The 24,144-nt window shown below is 36.5% G+C and overlaps 1 protein-coding gene across 3 annotated transcripts in view; it reads right to left on the bottom strand.

Annotated features, from left to right (window-relative positions):
• Positions 1–24,144, bottom strand: part of TOMM70 (translocase of outer mitochondrial membrane 70) — a 37,379-nt gene that overhangs the window by 3,574 nt on the left and 9,661 nt on the right. For 2 of the 3 annotated variants that reach the window (XR_013337741.1, XM_077774829.1), the window contains exons 2-11: positions 19,269–19,442; positions 16,858–16,984; positions 14,887–14,996; positions 11,594–11,742; positions 9,854–10,061; positions 7,643–7,777; positions 6,564–6,671; positions 5,541–5,657; positions 2,103–2,200; positions 1,371–1,493 (exon numbers count right to left, since the gene is read on the bottom strand). Coding sequence is in view for 2 of the 3 variants with exons in the window: in XM_077774829.1 (XP_077630955.1) it covers positions 1,371–1,493; positions 2,103–2,200; positions 5,541–5,657; positions 6,564–6,671; positions 7,643–7,777; positions 9,854–10,061; positions 11,594–11,742; positions 14,887–14,996; positions 16,858–16,984; positions 19,269–19,442 (1,349 nt within the window). In the remaining variant the exon portion in view is untranslated. The remainder of the gene's footprint in view (positions 1–1,370; positions 1,494–2,102; positions 2,201–5,540; positions 5,658–6,563; positions 6,672–7,642; positions 7,778–9,853; positions 10,062–11,593; positions 11,743–14,886; positions 14,997–16,857; positions 16,985–19,268; positions 19,443–24,144) is intronic. The other variant, XM_077774830.1, reaches the window with a different exon arrangement.

Here is a 24,144-nt window from a genome sequence, read left to right as displayed (position 1 = left end):
GGATCATGACCTGAGCCAGTATCAAGAGTCGGAGGCTCGACTGACTGAGTCACCCAGGTGCCCCACTACGTATAACTTTATAGCTTTGCTCAAAAAAGATGAATCAGTACCCCATCCTATTCTAGTGCGAGAGTATTCTATTCATGTTAACAAACTGGCAAATAAAGAATATTTACATGTAGGGGCACATAGATGGCTCAGTCAGTTAAGCGTCCGACTTCAGCTCAGGTCATGATCTCGTGGTTTGAGCCCAGCATCAGGTTCTGTGCTGGCAGCTCAGAGCCTGGAGCCTGTTTCAGATTCTGTGTCTCCCTCTCTCTCTGCCCCTCCCCCACTCATGCTCTGTCTCAAATAAACTATAAAAAAAAAATATTTACATGTAACTGTCAGTACAGAAAGTTCAAAAGAACCACAGATTTCATCAGCCTGTATATATATTGTGCCCACTCAGGAGCAGAGAGGACCCAAGAGGAGCTGAATGACAGGGAATTACGGCAATTCCTACTGATTCAAAAATCAGTTACTTTGGCATCAGTAAAATACAGGTTCACATACTGTTTCTACTACTGGATCACCAAGCAACCTTGCCAATTTGGGCATCAGTTTCTATAATCTTCTGTTAAACTGAAGATCATATAATTTTTGTCTTTATAAGGACTGGGGTAAAGATCATTTGAAATAAAATTAAACACCCAAAGATCAGTACCTGGCCTAGAGTAGATTAACTCAAAAGGACAGCAAAGCTAGTAGTAAGATGGTATACTACACTAAATTCTATGGCATAAGCAGTTGTTGTCTGTTAATGGTGGCTCTCAAATGCAACTCTGGATAAACATTTTAGCAAAACCAGAAGTTACGAGCAGTAAGAGTGGCAAATTATCTTATCCAGCTCCCTGGTTTTTAAGAACACTCATGGGCTCAGGGATGATGTTGCAACTTGCCCTGTTACTTGGCTGTTTGCTTCTTTGTAGGAGGATCTAGATGAGGATCTAGATCTTCCTGTACGGTGGCAGCAATTCTTACGCAGTACTGCACTGCACTGCCTAAGCATGTTGCAGGTGTTTTTTCCCTCCAACAGAAATAGGTGAAGAGGAAAGAACATATAACAGGTATTAGAGAAAAGACAAACTTTCCTTCCTAATGGTATGCTTGACTTAAACAATTTTTTAAACTGTGACTTTTAAATTGAAAAAGCAATGAAACAAGGCAAATCAAAGCTGCATACTTTTACAGGAAGCTTGCTTCAAAAGGCACGACATATTAAGACTTAATTTAATAGATACTGACAATAACATATTTGTAATGAGAAGAATGAAAAGATAATTATCTATGGAGCTGCCTTAAATTTTCTAACAGACTATAGGAGTTACCTTTGCACTTCAATAGTTCCCATGGTTTCATATGCAAAATCACATTTATTGTCAATTTCAATAGCCTTGCTGATGAGCTCCAAACCTCTATCCAGATCTTGCTTCCACTGGAGCTGAAGTAAACTGCAAATTCAACAAAGCCAGTCAGATGGGACGATGGCATAATATCAATAGGAATAAGTACATGACTCAATTTCTGACCTCAATGATTTACAAGGAAAACCAATCCTCAATTTTATACTGGTTTTATAGTCCAAATTCCTTATTATGAAAAAAGTGTCCACGTATAGGAGGATTAGGAGGAACTTGACGGAGGAACAANAAAAAAGAAAAAAAAAAAAGAAGAAAGTGTCCAAAGGTCTAGGCCCTATTACTCCCTTACCTTGCATGGCTTAATATTTTACTTTGTATAATTTCAGTTTTTTTCTTAATGATAATTGAAGTACACAAGGTCTGGAAAAATTTACTTTGATACAGATAATATTTGACAGGATGTTCAGAACTGAAATCTTTATATTAGAGTGAAAACAGTACACTTATTAATTGCTGTATAAGAATGAAATACAAGTAAAGTTTCAAAAATTAATGAAGCATCCACAGCATTAAGAAATTTTTTTTTGTCAGTTAATTCATTGATACTCTCTATCACAGTCCCCCCCACCTCCTTTCTTAAGGACTAGAACTCCACCTTATTACTATTACAGAAACAAAGAAAACCCCAAATATACATACCCTTTATGAACATATGTTGTGGCATTATCTGGTTCCAAATCAATACATTTATCATACATATCATCAGCTTTACCAAACTGTTGTTGATCTGTTAATGCCTACATGAGGAGATACTTCAGTTATATTAAGGTAACTGTCAACCTATATAATTAATATATTGTTTACTAATTATTAAAATTTACTTAATTTACCCATTCATTACCAAATTGTGTTTGGGGGATATAAACTTATTTAAATTGTTACATCTTAATACTTTTTTAAGAAGCATTATTGTAAGTATGAAATATTAAAATAGTTTTCTTTCTTTTTGGAAAATAATTAGTGATATTACAATAGAATTTCTGGTACATTGTAGAGAAAATCCCACTCTTGGTGCCAAGTTTGTTTTTTTAATGTTTATTTATTTATTTTTGAGAGAGAGCAGGGAAGGAGCAGAGAGAGAAGGAGACAGAGAAATCCCAAGCAGGCTCCATACTCAGCACAGAGTCCGACACTGGTCTTTATCTCCTGAACTTTGAGATCATGACCTGAGCTGAGATCAAAAGTCAGGTGCTCAATCGACTGAGCCACCCAGGCACCCTCATGAGGGAACTTTAAAGACAATACTCATTTGGAAGAATAAATTCAGTTAGTTGTTAACTGTTACTAGAGTCATTCCTTAAAAATGATTGATAAGAGAAAAAAAAACAGCTACAGTTAACTATTTTATGGCAAATTCCATGGCAGAAATGGAATGGTTATATGGGTACCAGTTCACACTAAAACTATGAGAGCTGGCTAGCATCTCAGCTCAAGCTTCAGAGTTTAAAAACTTAACACTATGTAACTATATCTGTGTGTAAAGTAATATATGTATTATATGTGAAGCAGAAATCAAAAGAGGGTCAAAGGATACATATTTTAGTGCAAACAGACTAGTAATGTTAGTGTTGATAAGAAGATAGGCGTAGTAAGCCACAGCTGTTCTGAAGGGAGAATAGAGACAGGGCAACGTGCAATTAGGAAAGCTCTGAAGACTTGTACCCAGTATCAGTTTCCTTTAAAGCTATGCAGTGGCCTTTGCTCTTTTAGCTGCTTATAGGAATCTGTGTTTAAAAAACAAAACAAAACAAAAAAAACCTTCTGAATTTCATTTCAATGATGAGGATGGTACTGTCATCTTCTGGTTTGTTCCTAATCAAACATAAGGCATAAACCCAAGTGTACCTATTCAATAAAAATGTTATACAATTATAATGCGTGTTTGTCGTATTTTAACATATACATTTTATAAAATTTTATATTGCACATACTTTCACAATTAAATAGTGTGTAATTAGCAACCACTTTTATCATCATCCTGTCTAGAAATTCTAATAGATAAGATCATTTTAAAGTCAATTCATTTTATTAAAAAATTTTTTTTACTGTTTTTATTTACTTTTGGACGCCTGGGTGGCTCAGTCGGTTGAACTGTTTTTATTTATTTTTGTGAGAGAGTGAGAGAATGAGCGAGTGCTAGTGGGGGAGGGGTAGAGGAGGGGAGGGAGGCAGGGAGGGAAAGAATTCCAAGCAGGCTCTGTGCCAGACGCAGCACAGAGCCTGACGCAGGGTTCAGACCCACCAACCACGAGATCCTGACATAAGCTGAAACCAAAAGTCGGTTCCTCAACCAACTAAGCCACCCAGGCACCCCTACTCAATTTATGTTTTATTTTCTTAAAATGTTTACTTTTTGGAGAGAGAGAGGGCACAATCAAGGGAGGAAGGGGGAAAGAGAGAGGGAGATAGAATCTCAAGCATGCTCTGCTCTGTCAGCACAGAACCTGAAGTGGGGCTCAAACTCACAAACCCTGACCTGGGCTGAGGTCAAGAGTCTGACACTTAACTGAGACACCCTGGTGCCCCTCAAACTCAAAGAATTTCTGGGTTGTACTTCATACCCTGAATCTCAATTCCTAACAATGCAGTGATATTACAACAGATCTAACTCAACTCAATCTTGTCATAATCTCACTTAAAAAAAAATTATGCCCTGTGGAACTTATAACTTGACTAAAGATGGCATGGAAGAAAATAAAAACAAAAACAACCTTCAGAAAGCTTTGGAGGTAGGTATCTACCATAGATGGTAATTTTTTTTTAATGTTTATTTTTGAAAGAGAGTGCACAAGTGAGCAAAGGAGGAACAGTGAGAAAGAAAGAATCTCAAGCAGGCTCACAGTTGAGACATGGGGATTTGACATGGGGCTGAAATCTCACAACAGCGAGATCATGACAAGCTGAAATCCATAGTCAGACACTCAGCAGAATGAGCCACCCAGGTGCCCCCACAGATGGTCATTTTTAAATGTTTCCTGTTTCTGTGATGTTTGGGACAGGGGGAAAACATTTATTTGGGATAAAAAAGAGTAAGAGAAGATATTATAAAGTGTATTGAGATGTCTGGTTTATGAATAAACCAAAAGCAAATTTCAACTTAAAGACTAAGAGAGAAAACCACCATTCCGAGATCATTTAGTTGCAGGAAAAAGTCTTACTGTGGCTGTAATGTAACCATTTTCATTTAAATGGATGACTGAAAATTAATAAGTTCTCAAAGACTTCAGACTACAATTGAAAAGTGAAAATAATTCAAATGTACATTCTACTTTCCATACTTTCAATCCTAAAGCAAGGAAAGTCCAGGATTTGGCAAACCAGAGAGAAATTAAAATCCGCTGTTACCGCCTATCTAATCATTTAAAAGAACAGTAATCAAATAGGAAGAAAAACCTTTCCTTGGACATTCTTCTCACCAACTGCACAGGGTAAATTTTCCTCAAGTAATTAATTTTGTGAATCCAATCCAAGAACCCTTGAGGGAAATGCTCTACCTAAGATTCCCTCTGTTTGAGTTTAGGGCCAGGGTTTTCAAACTGTAGGAACACAGGAGCCACTCCTGAGGTGATTCAAGACCATTTTGGGGCAAGGAAAATCAAAATAGGAAAAAAGCCATTTGTATTCACAGAAGCTGCGACCAGGGAAGCACACTTCTGTGATTCCATATGAATTTCAGCAAATGAATGCAGTTCTTCCAAAGGACTGGTAATTGGGGGTACCTGGCTGGCTCAGTCAGTGCAACATGCAACTCTTCATCTAGGGGTTCTGAGTTCAAGCCCCACATTGGGTGCAGAGATTACTTAAAACTAAAATTTTAAGGGGGTCTGGGTGGCTCAATAGGGTAACTGTCCAACTTCGGCTCAAGTCATTAGCTCATGGTTCAAGCCCTGCATCAAGCTCTGGGCTGACAGCTCAGAGCCTAGAGCCTGCTTTGGATTATGTGTCTCCCTCTCTCTCTGCTCCTACCCTGCTCGCGCTCTGTCTCTGTCTCTCTCAAAATAAACATTAAAAAAATAAAATCTGTAAAAAAAAAAAAAAAGGACTACCAATTGAAAAAATAGGAAAAATCACATTTACCTGAGCATACAGTGCATAGCCTTCAGCACACCTTGGGAATTTCTTTATAACTTCTTCAAAACCTTTCATAGCTGCTTGGATTTGTGAAGAATTGTTTCCCGTATATGCCTGGCGATACTGTTTAAAAAAATCAAAACAGGCCTGCCAAATCAAGAACTCAAAAACTCATGGAATTTAACATATTACAAAAGTCACACAAAATCACATAATGATTTCTAGAAAAGCAGGTGATTTGCTAACCTAATTTGCTGCATCTAAAAGAGTTCCAAGGAAATATCTCTAGATACATCTCCATTTGCTATGTACATCTATGACTTCATTGCCATTATACAATTTCAAGATGTTCAATAGTCTAGAAGACATACTAACTTGTAAGTCAACTTTGCATATAAATGGGGCCTTTTAGAAGTCCAACACGCTACCCACTGCGTAAATGGGGGCTTTTAAATATAATTTATTATCACTTTACTACAGATGTTATGAAAGCTTCATCTAGTAACATTTTTCATCCACAATATAAATGGCTTGTGATCCAATTTCTTTCTCTAAAAGGAAAATTCTTTTAGGACTCAGACTATAGGGTTAACTGGAAGTACCTCATTTCACTAGAAATAGACTTCTTTTACCTGATTTTTAGCTTTGTGTTTCTGATTATTAACAACTTTACAAAGATGAGATGAGAGACCAGTTATGTGGTATGACTGAAGAGAGTATTTCCTCAAAATGCTTTTGTTTTTTGTGCTAGTTTATGGTAGAAAAGTAAGAACAGTGCTGTTTAGGGGAGCATGAAATTAGGGACAAATATCTATCAAGATGAACTCAAATAAAACATTGAGAAATACAGGAGCAAAATCTCAACTAGCACCTACACTTCCATTTCCCTAAACTAACAGGTTTTTCCCTTGTAGTCTTCCTTTGGCAGAAAAACGGATGATGATTTTGTAGACAATGAGATACTTATTTTTGTTAACAATGGGAAGTAAAAATGATGTTTAGGAAAATACAAAAGTAAGCAGAACCCACCAATGCAAAACACTTCTGAGCTTGTGCCAGGGCTGACTCAGGTCTTAATCTAATACATTCATCAAAATCTGCCACTGCTTCTTCAACTTGATCAAGCAATATTTTCAGCTAAGGAAAAAAAAACCAGTGTCTATACAGTGTCTCTTATCACAATCTAGCATAATGCTAAGCATGTAATAGTTATTCGATACCAAATACTTTCTAGAAACCATTAACTAGAAAATCCTATCATTTAAAGGAAAGATTCTAAAAACTAGTGTCCAGTTTTTTTAAAAGCATATTAAACCCACCATTTTTGTACTGCAACTTTAAAGCAAGAAACCTGTTCTCCTAGAAAATGAAAATACCTCAACTTTCAAATTTCAAAGCATATCTTTGAATTATCTTTCAAGTTAATCTTATGACACTACCAGTAAAGATCAAAATGTCAAGAATTTTAATAGATTATTTTAACAACCTTCAGATAGAAATATTAAGTAAAATTCTCCATTAGAAAGAACATCAGCTTCTCTGTTAACATATGGATAGCCTATACATTCCACCCTAATGCAATCCAAGAAGCCATCCATGTTAAATGGGTTAAAATATGTTTTCCCCAGATGAGGCTGAAATTGGAAACAATTTCCTTCACTATGTATTTTTACTAAAAAACAAATATCTGTGTTATATATAAACTCCATTCAGCAGAGATTTTTTTTTTGGTACTATTTGGATGGTTTAGGATGCTATTTCCTTACAGCAAGAAGCCCACAGAAATCATCCTGTTGATTCTAGTGTTAACTCAAAAGGTTCAATAAATGCTTTTAATGTTTTACTCACTGAAAACCTACGAGCCAGAAACACCTGGAAAGCAAACTTGAACTGGCAAGCCAATATCTGTAGGCTTCTGTTTCAATTCTTATAAGCAAATACCAAAATTCAAAGGACAAATATTCAAGACAGGACTACATAAACACCCACCCAAACTGTGAAATACTGTGATACTTTGTTCACAGCTATCAAAGTGACACAAGAAAATTTTTGACAAAACTGGTAACATATTCCTCAATGCAAAGGTCAGAACTCGGTAAGAAATGTACCTGTCCTCGGTGGTGATACACATCTGCATTCTGAGGATCAATGTCAGCAGCCATGTTAAAATCCTGAGTAGACAGCAAAGGCTGCTGCTGTTGCATGTACATGCTGCCTCTTTTGATGAGAGCATTTGCACGAAGCTACATAACCAAAACGAGAAAAGGTTCATCGTTACTATTTATTCCAATTTAGTTTTTCTAAAATAATGGTTTTATTCAAGTATAACTCACACAACATAAAGCCCATACTTTAAAAGTATAGAAGTCTTTTTTTGAGAGAGAGAACACCACATTTTGACATTTTGAGTAGATTTCTGTACAGGGCATATGATAAGCATCATTACTACGTGTCATTAAAACAAAAGTCATGGTCATGAAAGCAAGAAATAGGTTTCTTCTCCAAAAAATTTTTTTGAGGCAAAAGTACATGTAAATTTTCTTTCAATGAAACAAGCAAGAATGCCCCCACAATTTTAACAAAAATAGAACATATTTGTAACCACTAGGAAATAAAAATAAAGATATTATTAGCTATCTTCAGTTTGAAAATTTCATTTTAAAAGGAACTTTCTTTGTTTACATATAATTTATTGTCAAATTTGCTAACATACAGTGTATAGAGTGTGTTCTTCGTTTCTGGGGTAGATTCCCATGGTTCATCGCTTATATAGAACACCCAATGCTCATCCCAACACGTGTCCTCCTCGATGCCCATCACCCATTTTCCCCTCTCCCCAACCCTCCTATTCACCCTCAGTTTGTTTTCTGTATTTAAGAATCTCTTATGGTTTGCCTCCCTCCTTCTCTGTTTGTAACTACTTTTCCCCCTTCAGTTCCTCCATGGTCTCCTGTTAAAAGATCCACATAGGAGTGAAAGCATGATATCTGTCCTTCTCTGACTTATTTCACTCAGCATAGTACCTTCTAGTTCCGTCCATGTTGCTGCAAATGGCATGATTTTATTCTTTCTCATTGCCAAGTAGCCCACTGGATAGATATACCACATCTCCTTTATCCATTCATCAGTGGATGGACATTTAGGCTCTTTCCATAATTTGGCTATTGTTGAAAGCATTGCTATAAACATTGGGGTATATATACGTGCCCCTATGAATCATCACTCCTGTATCCGTTGGGTAAATTCCTAGCAGTGCTATTGCTGGGTCATAGGGTAGTTCAGTTCCATTTTTAATTTTTAAAAGGAACTTTTAATAATACTTAGTTGTAATTACTTTTTTTTTATGTTTTATTTATTTCTGAGAGAGAGAGACAGCATGAACAGGGGAGGGTCAGAGAGAGAGAGACACAGAATCTGAAACAGGCACCAGGCTCTGAGCTAGTGTCCACCGCACAGAGCCCAACGCAGGGCTCAAACCCACGAACCATGAGATCATGACCTGAGCCGAAGTCGGACACTTAACCTACTGATCCACTCAGGTGCCCAATTACTTCTGTTTATAAGAAGTTAAGATAGTTTGTTAAAAACTCAGTCCTTGAAAATAACGTTTATATTCCACAAGATACATGAATTAATTACTTGGGGGCGAAAAAAGCCAGAATTCACTAATTCACTGAGCAAAGAGGCCAAACAAAAGTAACAAACTAGTAAAGAATTTTAGTTAATTGGTAGCTAAGCTTTGTCTTGTTAACACTGAGTAGAAGACTCATACAATTCAACAGATCCCCCTAAATCTTAATTATGAAAATAATTAGGTACACATACGAACACTTGGAAGTAAAAAGCTATTCCAGCTACACAACTACAAAAACTTTTGCTTTATTTCAGTGTATATCTATATCATATTTTTAGAACCTATTTTTTAATTCATGTAACAAAAATATTTCAGATTAAATGTTTTTATTTTATTAAATGCATTTTATAATCTTGTATTCCCTATTTACAGTATTACCTATAGCACTGCTGTATCACCCTTACCCCATCCAAATATAGTCTAATACAGTAAACAATGGCTATAAGGCGAGGCTCAAATTACCAGATGCCATAGAAAAAAGAAAAGAAATTCCTTTCCTAAAGATAAATGTCACTCATATTTATGTTTCAGTTTCACTATATCAACTCAATCACCATAGGTGTAGTTCCTTCCAAAATAAAAGTAGCCTTTTAGAGAATGGCAACTGAAATTGAAAAATTTGGGAAAACCTGTAAAAGTCCCATTTTTAATCAATTTTTACACACACACACATTTTTAACTGTACCTTCACATTAGCTTCTTTCAAACTGATGACCTTATCTAAATCTGGTTTGGCTGCATTGGCATTGCCGATAAGCAGGTAGAAGGTGGCTCGTAGTAATAATGCTTCTGCCATGTATTTGCCTTGAGCATCTATTTCTTTTGAGCATTCGCTTATGATTTTATCATAATTTTCTTCTTCCATATACTGTTTGGCCCTTAAATATCCAGAACTGAAAATAAAAATGAACATAGGAAATTATTTACTAAGAAAGGATCAAATGCTGAAACTTGCAACATTTAGTATACTAGAGTTAAGCCAACTGTATGGGACTGGAATGGGGGTGTGTGGTGGGGGAGGGATAACCAGTTAGGATTCCTGATGAGCGGACTGGGATTTTTCTGGGATTTTTCTCGATGTCTTAGAGACTAAAAAAAGGTAAACACAGCATCAAGATCAGAAACTGAGGCTTAGTGCCCAGGGTGCAACATTTACATATGTTAAAGGATGAGCTAATGACTGATTTGCATCTTGGACAAGGATCCAGTCTTATTCACCTTCTCACCGATGGCATACTGATGTCACTCAACAGTTATTTTATGCCTAACAGAAAGAAGGGAGAAATAGGAGTATAGATCACAGAAGCCAAGGGAAGAGATGTGGCCCGATCTATGCTTGGTAGAGAACACTATGGCTATGTTACAGAAAATGCACTGTAAAGGAGCAAAACTGGAGGCAGAGAATTATCTGAAGGGCTCTTATCCAGAAGCTGTGTTGTTTCTTCTAAAAAGAAACACACACACAACACACAGTAGGTCGAAATACCAAAGAAACAAATTTAAAGGAAGAATTTTTAAAGGGTCTTACAAATATAAGGGCCTATAAGTTAAAATACATTTTCTCATTTCATTGGTTATATATCCTAAGTAAAGAAATCTGGGAAGTAACTTAAGTTATATCAGTCAAAATCTTATAACTCTGCTAACTTATCCTATAATTACATGGTAATATTCCCTGCATTCAACTTCACTGTAATTTTTGTAGCAAGGACTATTCCCTAACCTGAAGAGGAAATTATTGGCATGGTCTTCAACATTTTCTTCTCCACTACCATTTTCTGAGAAGACTGTGTATCAACTAACTAAAATGTGAATATCTTAAACAATTACACATGGTATCCTCCCTTAAAAGGTGGCCAACACTGGCTGAAAAATTAGGCAGATACAAATCAAAAGCAATGTTTCCTCAAACTTTCCAAATTGTCATAGACGCAAAATCATGCTCTGCTACCAGAACAATATTCCCTTTTCTTCCCAACTCATTAAAAAATGTCATGTTGGTAATAATATTATACCTTCTCTTAGAAAGGAGAGCTAACCTTAACAGCAAAACACAATACTGATAAATACAAATGGATGAGCAGACTAGGTGACTTCTATACACACATGACTTGATCCTCAGTTGTAAACAAAGCATCTTGTACTTTGGTTTCAGTTCTCTACAGGAACAGACAGACACAAGAAGCCCAAAGAATGGTTAGGCAAGCAGAAAAAACTTGGAAGAAAGTCAGTCTTTGGTGCATCCTAAGCATCTCACAGTTTATAAATTATAAACTTCCCTGCACTAAAACATCTGTATTGTTGAGCTACCTGATAATTTTCAAATTAGTGCCACTATTCAAATACAGTCAGCCCCTCGACTCACTGTGAATCCTCTTGAGAGTATCATGTGGTACTACGTAGATACTATAGTTGATAAACTTACTTTTCTTTAACTTCTGAAGCCTCTCCTTCCTTGTCTTTATCTTCATCAGACTTCTCTCCTTTAAGCATGGGCTGAGAAATTATATCATCCGTGAAAGAACTGAAGTAAGATTTGATAAACTGTGGAGATGGCATAAGAGGTTCACGATTCTGAAATTCAATCACATTTAAATATTTCAAAATGAGAAAACACCAACCAAAGAAGCAGGTACATTTATTTGTACAATACTGAGAATGACTGCTGTAAAAACTAGGATCTCATTCTCTCAAATAAGTGAAGATTATTAGGCTGCAAACCACAGGACAAGAGACAGTGGAACTGGTAAAGCTACTCATCCCAGTTGTTCAAAGCAGGTTTTAAATGACATTGCTCCTCTCCAAAGAAGTAAAATATCAAGATCTCCTAGGAGTACACACTAAAAGTTAAAGAAGTGAAATCTCGAACACAGGAGGCAATTAACTGCCAAGTTAAAAATTATCTCCTGGGGCACCTGGCTGGCTCATTTGGCAGAGTATGCAACTCTTGGGGATGGTAAGTTTGAGCCCCACTTTGGGTATAGAGAATACTTAAAAATACATTTTTTTAATGTAATAAATAAATAAAAAGAAAAATTATCTCCTTCTGGTCTCTGTCCTAGATCAGCATCTTACCACTCAAGACATATTACACGGGTGCTATAATGTTAAGTCCATTTACCATGGGCTTTCATCTGACCTCTAGCGGTACTGCATCTGAAAATCCCCATTACAGTAGATGCCATTTATGTCTGAATGAAATCACATTTCTTGTTTCAATTACTACTTTTTGGCATGGCAATGTGAGTCATAATTATAGAAGTATTTCCTTTTAGTCCAATTAGGATAAAATTTTCAAAAGGGTAGAGGGAATAACATAGACATAGGACCCTTCTCAAATATTTTGGATCCTTTATCTTGAAAATTCAACCCAAAGATTTTTAATTTTTTAAATTTTTTTCTGATTCTTTAAAAAAATTTTAATAGTTTATTGTCAAATTGGTTTCCATATAACACCCAGTGCTCATCCCCACAGTGCCCTCCTCCATGCCCATCACCCCCCCTTCCGCTCTCCCCCACCCCCATCAGCCCTCAGTTTGTTCTCAGCATTCAAGAGTCTCTCATGGTTTGTCTCCCTAACCCAAAGATTTTTAAATTGAAATGTGGTATTTTAAATTGTATGCATAATAAATACCATTTCTGTTATTTTGGTAGATTAAACGTCTTTGTATTTGAAGGAGGACAAAAAGGAATTTAGCTCCTTTTTTAAAGTTTATTTATTTTGAGAGAATGAGTGAGTGAGAGAGGAGGAGAAAGAAAGCAAGCACAAACAGGGGAGGGCAGAGAGAGAATCCTAAGCAGGATCAATCTCACTAACCATGAGATCATGACCTGAACTGAAAGCCATGAGTCAGAGGCTTAACCTACTGAGCCACGTGGGGGCCCCGAGGGAATCTGGCTTTGTAAATAAATGGTCTAATCTAGGATAGATGAGATTGGGAAAGAAGAAGGAAATCTTAAGGAAAACCCCCATTTTTGTGAGAGAAATTCAATGTGTTAATTTAGGATTATACAAGTTAATATTTTAAATCAAATGGCCACCCATCAAATGACAAGTATGCTTAACTTCAGTATTTCACTATAGACTACATAGGAAGATATACAGTGGCAATCATTTGCCACTTTATAAAGAGCAGTTGCTGAGTAAATCATTAATGTCTTTTGGTTTACTATTTCAGCTTGGCAAAGGTTCCTCCCCTGCCTTCCACACAGACTTACACATTTAAAATAAAAACAATACAAGTAATGGATTTAAGTGACAAAGGAACAAGATACAAGTCCCAGCTGTGCCACTTATTAGCCATGTGACCCTGCACATGTCACTTTCAGTTTTCTCATCTCTAAAATGGCAACATATATACTTGCCTTATTTTTCTTACGGGGCTGTTGTAGAATAAAAACAATAACATGAAAAGTATTTTGTGATTTACAAAGGTGGCCTACGAACATATTAGAAAATACAAGTGGAGAGACGCCTGGCTGTCTCAGTTGCAACAGTGTACGACTCTTGATCTTGCGATTGTGTGTTTGAGCCCCATATTGGGTGTAAAGATTACTTAAATAAATAAAAACTTAAAAGAAAATATAAGGGATAACTGATTTGGAACCTATGTAAATGTGGGTTATCTTATATTTTCTGAGCACCCTGAAGACCAATCAGTATAATCACTCAACAATAACATTATATAAATAGACACAAGGAAATTAGGCTCCTTCAAAGTTGTGAGACTATTAAATGATATTTTACAGTGTTGTGAGGAATACCAGTTCTAGGAAATGCTCAAAGGAAAAAAAGCAGTTTGAAGAGACTGTGAACAAGTACAGCTATATTCCTCTTGGAGATTCACAACATATCCTAGCACATTAAAGTCCTGCAGTGAAGAAACCCATTTTATTGTTTAACTCAGCTAATATTCAGGAGTGAAAAATTTAAAAAAAACACACAGCTTATTAAAATCAATTTAAGGGAAATATTATTCTTAAAGAAAAAAGGAACTGCCCTGATTATTACTGAAGTTTCACAGAAAATCACAATGATATTTAGTGATGCCTGTGGTAATCCCATGACACTACGTCTATCCCTCATGACACTTCCCCATATCATGCCTTTTGTACTTATTAATGGTTTCTCTCACTAAACTGTAATGCTGTAAGGGCATTTTATTTTACAAATAAAATGGCCACAATGGAATTTTGTTCAAAAACTTCTTGAATTAAATCATCTGTTACAGACTGCCCCAAACCAATGCCAATTTATACAGTATACCTTTAAAAACTAATGATATAGACAGGGGCTAGCAAATTGTTTGTCAAAAAGACCAAGTAATAAGTATTTTAGGCCTTACCAGCCATACAGTCTCTGTCACAACCACTATACTCTGCTGTTTTAGCTCAAAAGCAGCCAAAACAATGGCTAAGTGCTGTGTTCCAATAAAATAATATTTATACAAACAGGTGGCAGACTGGATGTGGCCCATAGGCTTTGTTTGGCAATCTCTAATACAGAGTTCTTTCAGTATTCTCCAGATACAATACTGGATATACATTACATTCTTATTTTAAAAAGATAAGCCACAAAAGCCCAATATTACAGGAACAGAAGTGTAACACAGATCTAATTTCAGTTGCTACCATTCCCATCATGCCCAAGTTTAAGCAGTGTAAATTAAAATGACTCTTCACAATGTATATTTCCTCTATTAACTAACTTACATTTACCTTATATTTTTCTTTGGCTTTCTCTTTTCCAAGAAGTTTAAGAACTTTATCAGCTAACAGCATGCTTTGTTGATTTTGGAACCCTTCTAGTATACACACAGCAGTGACATCTAGAGATGATGGAAAAAACAAAAGTATGAAATTATTGCAAAGATTATTAGCAGCATCAGAGATGGGCACTATATTACCACAGAAAGACAAACCAAACTGATAGCCTGATGTAGCCATCAATTTCATTTCCAATAATTTGCTTCTCAACACTTTAGTTTTATATACTCTATAACTCAAACTCAAAGCTCAGAAGTTCATTCCACTTCTCTGGTTTTTCACTTTCCTTACCTGTGAAATCCAAGGGACTATCCTGTATGGTTTGTGATGTTTCTCACCACCCTCACATTCTACACAGTAAATAAACAATCCAGGAAAATTCCCTTCTGGCCAGCACCTAAAGGCCAAATCAGTGTAATGTAGTTTTCTCATGTCTGATTCTTTCTATAGGTCTCACAAGTTATTCCTTGTGTCCAAAGCCATCTTGCCATGGAGCTCTCAATTAAATCTGCTTCAAAATACCATTTTTATCTGGTTATGCAACAGCTCAAGACAAAGTGGTTTGAAACGTAAAAGATCAGTGGTTCCTGAACCTCTCAACCTTTCAGACTACTCAAGCACTCCTGTTCCCACTGTTTCTGAATTCAATTTCTCAGAATTCCAAATCCCTGCTCCTCCAAACAAGTCAATCTTTTCATATGGTCCTCAAATATCCTAGCTAATCCCAGTGTCAGTGTCTTTTCCCCATCCCATTCCTCCTATCTAAAATCCATCTAACCTCCCTTCTGCCAGTCATTAACTGTTAATAATTTCAAGGGCTGGCTCAAAACTCAGAATTCTCTTTTCCAAAGCAACAGTCCTTCCACCCATCACCAAAGTACGCAACACCACAAAACCTCAAATTTTCCTAAAATGTTCTCTAAACCACTCTCACTTGGTAATCCAGACTTTTAAAAATAAAATGGCTTCTTCCTTTTAAATAATGTTACTTTAAAAAATAATTATGGCTAAATCTGATTGCTGATGCTTTTAAAGCAGGTTTATCTTGTAGAAATCACTTTGATTTAGCTCCATGTTACCCACAAAAATGTACTTTAAAATAAGCCAGTGGCCTATATTCTCTAACTGAAGTTTTAGAAGCAGATATGGCCAATTAAATGCTGCAGAATATTTACTTACAGATTTACTGAGAATGGCAAATTCACCTGATGCTTCTTTATCAACTACATAATTTCCAATTGGGTATAAAATAATGTTTGAAAATACCAACCAGAAAAAAAAATACCAAATTTTTTTTCATTCATCTTAAAATTATTTCATATTTATATAGGATATTAACTGAAAATATATAGAATCCTAGCAACACTACCACTTATTAAAACCTCTTTTCTGATTTCTTAATTCATGGAATTACACTGAAGCTCATTAATTGCCAAGTTAAAAATGTATGGTATATAAATTTTAAATCTTAATACTAATTTAGTCCCATAATTGAGAACAGAGACAATACTCAAGTATCAGCAATCTCAATTTACATTAGAAAACAAATTCTTAGTTGGGGAAGAATCTAACTTTTTTTTTTTTTTAATGTTTTATTTATTTCTAGGAGAGAGAGGGAGAGAGAGAGAGAGAGACAGCGTGAGCAGGGGAGGGTCAGAGAGAGAGGGAGTCACAGACTGAAACAGGCTCCAGGCTCTGAGCTGGCAGTCAGCACAGAGCCCGACGCGGGGCTCGAACCCACGAACCCCGAGATCATGACCTAAGCGAAAGTCGGACGCTTAACCTACTAAGCCACCCAGGCGCCCCGAATCTAACTTTTAAATACAAGTGATTTCTCTACTCACAGGCAGAGTTTCATATAAACTTACCAATGACTACAAAGCCTTAAATAATTTTCATATGTATACACAAAAACACCCTCACCTTCTAAACATTCCTTCTTATTGTCTAGCTTCTCGTGGGCTTTTGCACGTCTAAAGAGAGCTTTCACATATTTGGGATTAAGTTCAACAGCCTTTGTACAATCTTGTGCCACCTCTTTCCATTTTTGCTGTAATTGAAAGTATTAAAAAAAGTCAAACTAAAGGAAGCACTGTTCATCAGAAATTACTTTTCGAAACAAGAGGCTGAGTGTTAAGTCCCACAACACACAAAAATACTCCCAGTACATAAAAAGAGTTAATATCCACAATATATTACAATAGCTCATATAAATACCTGTAAATAAAGAAAAGCAACCTGATTTTCAAAAATAAGCAAAGGACATACTTGGGCCATCTTTCTACCACCAAATCTACAAACCTACCTGCATCTCTGTGCTCCTATTATCTCCTTCCCTCCTGTTAAAACTGAGGACGGACCTCTTTTCATCAAAGGCCAGTCCTCCACTATGATCTGGATCCACACTTTCTCCACTTCAAGGACTTTACTTTGTTAGCTATTTTGCCTCTACATCAATCTACATCTCTACTAAATAATTCATTCCCATAAGCATATATTAAAAAAAGAACCAAAAAACCCCCACTTACTCTAGTATTTTCCATCTTTTAAAAACCCTCCTTTGATTCCATAATTCCCTTCAACTACTACTCTATTTCTTGGTTCCTCTTTATTGCCAAACCTCCAAAGGACTGACCCTCTCATTGATTTCTACCTACTTCACTGGCTGCTCCTTCTCAATTTCCTTTGCTAAATTCTTCCCCTCTGCCTCAGTTCTACAAGTGGAGTCCTTAAGGCCTCATCTCTTCTCTCCTGGCACTATATAAAATATAAAATTAGATGACTCCCAAATTCATCTCTTCAGCCCAAGCCATTCTCCTGAAATAGAGACATTTCTCAATTCAGCTTCTACTTAGCTGTCTCACTCCTTCCCCATTCCACTATTATTTACATTCCTGCTTCCTGCTTTTCTTCACCCTTCATATCTAATACAACAGCAACTTGTTGGTCTCAGCTTACTTCATGTTTCACATAGGCTACTACAAACAACAACATCCTTACTTGGTCTCCCCATCTCCACTCTTGCCTCCCTACCATATATTCTTGACAGAACATTGAAAGTAATTTTAGAGGCTGTCCCTGCCCTATTTAAAACCCTTAAATATTTTGCCATTACACTCAGAATTGAATCCAAACTCTTTAGCACTGCAGACTTTGTCTCATCTACCTTCTGTTGCCTCTCCCAACTGCATCTCTCTATACTCCAGGATCCTTTGTAATTCTTTAATCGCACCAAACTCTTTCCTGCCTCAGAGCAAGTATAGACACTATTTCCTCTATTTGTAATGCTATCTTCTCTACTGTTTTTATGCACCAATCCCATCTCTAGTCATTTCTCTACTACTGAATCATGTTAATTATTTAAAGCATTTGTGAAAATGTCATTTAATAGTTCATTGTTTAGCTATTCTTGAGTTCTATGCATAACTGTTTGCTTTTACAGACCCAGCCTGTACCATAGCAACCTTCCATATAGCAAGACAGTCAATAAAATTAGGATGAACAGGTAAATGTGGAAAATACAAATGTCCGATAACCACAGAAAAGAATGGTCAACTTTAGCAACATTTCTAAAAGTGCAAATTAAAACAATGAGAGACAGTATTTTTCTCCTACCAGAATCACAAATATTATTAAGACTGATAATATAGTCAGCAAGAATGAGAGAAAACAAGCATGCTCATATATTGTTATTGGGAGTAGGTGCTGATGCTGTCTTTAGATACCCATTTCTAGAATTTTATTCTAGAATTTTGTCCTCCCAAAGTATGCAAAAAAAAAAAATACTTAACAAAAATATTTACTTAAATACTGAATGCAATAGGTAAAACAGGAAACAATCCAAATGTTCATCACTAGATGTTCTCCAGTATAAAACCATATAACAGCTATTACATATACCATTTCAGAAATAAAACAATCTGCATGAGCTACGAAAGGCTGCAAAAGATACAGTGGGAACTAAAGAATGTCACAATACATGTAATAAGTTTGGTCTCCCCACACCCCACATGCTACTGTTAATATTTATGGAAACAAAAAGTTAAAGAAAATAGCTTCACACTGTTGAGAAGGATGGGGTCACCAGAAACTGTAGTTTCCTATATTATCTAATTTTATAGAACCAAATATATATAACTTTGGATTAAATTTGTAACCAGCAAAACTCAAATATCTGTTCTTAAAAATTTTATGTAATTAAAGGATATGAAAACAAAAAGCCTGTAATTTCAAAACCTCAAAAAAATTTATTAGGTTTATTTGAGTGGTATTAACTGAAACATTATGCAAATAAAGAAAACAAAAAGAACAGGGGAAAACCCTAAGATACATACCAACTGTTCAAAGGCAGCAGCTCTGTTTTGATAAAATGTGGAAAGGTCAGCATTCTTCTCTATAGGGCACAAACTGATCGCCTCAGTATAGCACTGAATAGCTTGTTCATATTTTCCTGCTTTGAAGTATTTGTTGCCTTTGTTCTTGGCTGCTTGTGCTCTATCAAGAGAGTTCTGAAATGAGAAGAAATAACACTTACCACTACTCAGGAATAGATTCATTTCAGTAATTAAACAGTGATAAACTGACAGCAGATAAATAGGGATATAGAATAGCTGCTGACAATGAAAAGCTGCTTCATATAAATATCTTCGTGGGACAAAGTCTCAGCAGTAGGATTGCTAAGCCAAAGGTTTATGTATTTTTAATTTCAAAAAAACTGCCACAGTACTTTATATTTAAAGATCCACTTTCCTGCCATTCCTGCCAGCAAAAGTTGTGAGCTAATTTTTGCCAGTCTAATGGGTTATCAATCAGAAGTGATTTTACCAGTTAGGATGCATTTGACAATGTGTGGAGACATTGCTGATTGTCACAACTGCAGAGGGTAGGGGTGGGTAGCTGCTATTGTTACCTAGTGGTAGACACCAGGGATGTTGGTGACATTCTGCAATGCACAAGACAGCCCCCCAACACAAAGAATTAGTAGATCCAAAATGTCAATAGTGGCAAGTTCATTGAAAAACCATGGTATAAAGTAATATTCCAATATTATTTTTATTTACATTTTCCTCTATTAATGGAGCTGAAAACCTTTTCATGTTTATTGGCCATATGGCTTTTTTATTCTGAAAACCATTTATTCATGTGTGTTGTTATTTTCCCATTGGGCTCCTTGTCAATAGTGTACAATAGATACTAGAAACATTTTGCCATCTTCATTATAATTGTTAACCCAAATCTGTTGTTTGCTCATCAATAAATTTTCTGCACTCCTATCTTTGTCTCAGTCTTCCTGGAGGACCCAACTTACATACTAACTGTGTATAATGTGGAATAGTTGGTAGTTAGTAGCCACTGAGAACAGTTGTGAATACTTCAGTCAACATTTGGGAAGCATTCTGGAGACCACTCCAGTTATCCAGGTTCTAGCTGCTAAGTCCAAGAGCTTTGTGGCATGTCTTTACCCAAAACTTTACTGTTTGTCAGCATCATCCAACTTGAACAAATATGTAATTATGAAAGAGTACATTATGTCTTCAACAGGCAAGCACTGACACAACAAAAGCAGAAGTATCTGCCCTCACAAATAACTTACAGGAGCTGTGAAAGCCAAGTTGCTTAGGGCCCAGGGCATCTCACTCCCAAACAGAAAAATGAAATAGCAACCTTTTTTTTTGTATCTGCTTTTTTCCCTTACTCTTGCTTCATTCTTCTTTGCTGCTTTCCCTCCACTATTTACCTTTTGTTTCCCTTCTCCTTTAATCCTAGTACAACTCTAATTGGTTTTTAAAAGTATAGTGTGCAAAGATTTGCTGGAAACTCCATTTATCTAAGTTCAGAATATTAAAACAGCTAGTTTAAGCCAGTTAGTGTTGACAAGGAACATATTTTAAAACTGGGATGTAGGAGACCCAAATAAACCACAAATAAATTAAGAGATGAATATAAAATCTCCCTCAATCACCTCCCAGAAGCTTTGACAGGAAAATCCTTAGCACAAAACATTTATAATAGACAACCACGAATCTTGTGTGGCTGTAGACTACAGAAGGGTAACTATCAAGGTGATTGCTGGAAACGTGCATTTGAAGCAAGCCCTACAGTCCTCCCACCCCACTGAGAGAAGCAGAAGTGAGCCTGGAGTAGGGCTCTGTCATCCAGGAGTAAGGGTCTTCTACATCTGAGGCAAGTGACGGGCATCCCTTGGCGGTCTTCTAAGAGACCACATTGCCGAGAATTTCTACCATAGAAAAAATTTAATACCCTAAGAAAGAGGCGCCCAACTGAAATAGAAAAACGAGTATTTGAGAGGCAGGGTAAACCAGGCAAACTGAAACTTTAACATTAGAGGAATAAGAGGCTATCACAGTCATTTTAAAAAGAGTCTGCTTTGAAAGAGCACTAATTTAGACATCTTGAAAATCAAAAAGGATTATTATAATCAACTCAATAGATGGTCTGAGACTGGGGCGCCTGGGTGGCTCAGTTGGTTAAACATCTGACTTTGGCTCAGGTCATGATCTCACAGTTCATGGGTTTGAGCCCCACATCGGGCTCTGTGCTGACAGTTCGGACCCTGGAGCCTGCTTCGGATTCTGTGTGTGCCTCTCTCTGCCCCCTCCCCTGCTTGTGATCTCTCTCACTCTCTTTCAAAAATTAACATTAAAAAAAAAAAAAAACCCTCAAGTTTCTGCTGAGATCATCTTAATAGATGGTCTGGGACTGTATATTATAATGGGCATAACTGAGGAACAAATTACCAAGTAGAAGGTAGAGCCAAGGAAATCTGTCAGAATGCAGTGAAAATAAAGGACAGGCAAGTGTAACATTTGGAGAAAAACTTACATGACATGGGATACAAATCCAGATGTTCCAAAATCTACCTAAGTGGAGTTTAGAAGAAAAGGCACAGAAAGGTATATTGAAGGATATATTAGAAAAATTTCTGGAGGGGCCCCTAGCTGGCCTAGTTAGTAGAGCATACAAAAGGAAAAAGAAAAAAAGAAAGGAGTAGAGAAAAACAAAACAAAACAACAACTTCCTGGAGCTNTAGTAGAGCATACAAAAGGAAAAAGAAAAAAAGAAAGGAGTAGAGAAAAACAAAACAAAACAACTTCCTGGAGCCGAAATAATACACATTTTTAGACACATCATGGTGAAATTTCCCAACAAAAATCCTGAAAGTTTTTCGGTAGAAACAACAGACTATCCACAAAGGAAAAAGAACCAAAGTGGCAATAGAATGTCACCAACATGAGGTGCTAAAAAACAATGAAGTAACAACTTTAAAGTTCTGAAGAAAGATTGGGGCGCCTGGGTGGCTCAGTTGGTTAAGTGACTGACTTAGGCTCAGGTTATGATCTCACTGTTCGTGGGTTCGAGCCCCGCGTTGGGCTCTGTGCTGACAGCTAGCTCAGAGCCTGGAGCCTGTTTCAGATTCTGTGTCTCCCTCTCTCTCTGCCCTCCCTTGCTCACGCTGGCTGGCGCTCATTCTCTCTCGCTCTTGATCTCGCTCTCTCTCTCAGAAATAAATAAAACAATTAAAAAAAAAGTTCTGAAGAAAGATTATCTTTAACTTAGAATCTTACACCTAGCCAAACTAGCTTTTAAGGTTGACAGCAAAAACATAAATAGAAGTGGTATAACTTTCTTACCACTAAAAATAGACCCCGCAGTAGGACAAATGATCAATACAAGTAGAAAGGAGAGGCTAAAGGAAGAAACAAAAAAAGCAAGTTACATAGGGCCAAGAATCATTAAACAGGTTGATAACAATAAATGTGATAGGTTAAATCTCTATATCAAAAAATTTTCAAACTATGCTGCCTTTTAGGCATGACCTAAAACAAAGTGACAGGTCAAAAAGACTATCAAAGTTAGAAGGCAAATACTAAGAAAAAGAAGGTAGTATCAGACAAAAACAACATTAAAAAGCCTCAGATGGAAGGCAGGACAGTTTTATTGATAAAAAGCACAAGCTGCCAAGAACACATCATAATCAGGAATCTTAATGTACCTAATAAAACATCAAAATAATGACACAGTTACTTTTGATACTAAATATCAAGAAAAACATTCTTCCAATTACTTGGGGAAAGTTTACAATGTTCCTAAGTCATTTAAGACATGGCTAACACACACCCTTTAAACACTAGGGACTGTTTATGTAGAAAATAATGTGGCATATTAAAAGCATGTGAGAAATATATTTGACTACAGACCTACTGAAGATTATTTTTTTAAGTTTATTTATTTTGAGGAGGCGGGGAGGGACTGAGCGAATTCCAAGCAGACCCTGAGCTATCAGTGCAGAGCCCGATGCAGGACTAGATCTCACCCATCCCAGCAACTGTGAGATCATGACCTAAGCCTAAATCAAGAGTTGGATGCTCAACTGACTGAGCCACCCAGAAGCCCCAGTATTTTTTTCACTTTTTACTTTTATTTTTAGAGAGAGAGAGAGAGTATGAGAGCGAGCATGAGCAAGGGAGAGAGAGAATCTTAAGCAGGCTCCATGTATGGAGCCAATTCAGCGCTGAATCCTACATACGACCCTGGGATCATGACCTGAGCTGAAATCTGAAGTTGGACACTCAACCAACTGAGCCACCCAGGTGCCCTTATTCAGTATTTTAACTAAAGATTTACAGATTAGATAAAAAGAACATTTTCTAGACAAAGTGATGACCTTGTCTCATTAAAAGAAATAGGCAATGAAATCCTTCCTGTCTACTAGAAGGTTAAGGCTAAATAATATACAGAATAGAGAAGAGGCAGTCATAGCAAGGGCTGAGAAGTTAAAAAAAAAAAAAAAAACAACAGACAAATATGGTGAGATGAGTACACAAGGCTTTCCTCCTCTACTTAGAGGATGGATACTTATTTTTATTCAGGAAAATGAACCAAGTGAATGTTTTGATTAGCTACTTTCCTCCATTTAGTCAAGCTTTATAATAGCTCCTTTTAAAAATTATTAAAAATTCTTTAACTCCGGGGCACCTGGCTGGCTCAGTTGATGGAGCATGTGACTCTTCATCTTGGCGTTGAGTTCAAGCCCCATGCTGGGCTTGAAAAATCTTAAAAAAAGAAAAAAATTCTTTAACTCTTAAGGCCAAAATCAGAATCTGATTAACTTCTTTTCCTTATCATACGGTAAAAAAACCACACAATGGTTTGAACAATAACAGGTGAAAAAGGACCAAATTACATAGG

Source organism: Crocuta crocuta, unplaced genomic scaffold (assembly GCF_008692635.1).
Source record: "Crocuta crocuta isolate KB4526 unplaced genomic scaffold, BGI_CrCroc_1.0 scaffold6, whole genome shotgun sequence".
Lineage (NCBI taxonomy): Eukaryota > Metazoa > Chordata > Mammalia > Carnivora > Hyaenidae > Crocuta > Crocuta crocuta.
Note: the sequence above shows the minus strand (reverse complement) of the source record. Positions and strands in the feature narration are given on the sequence as shown.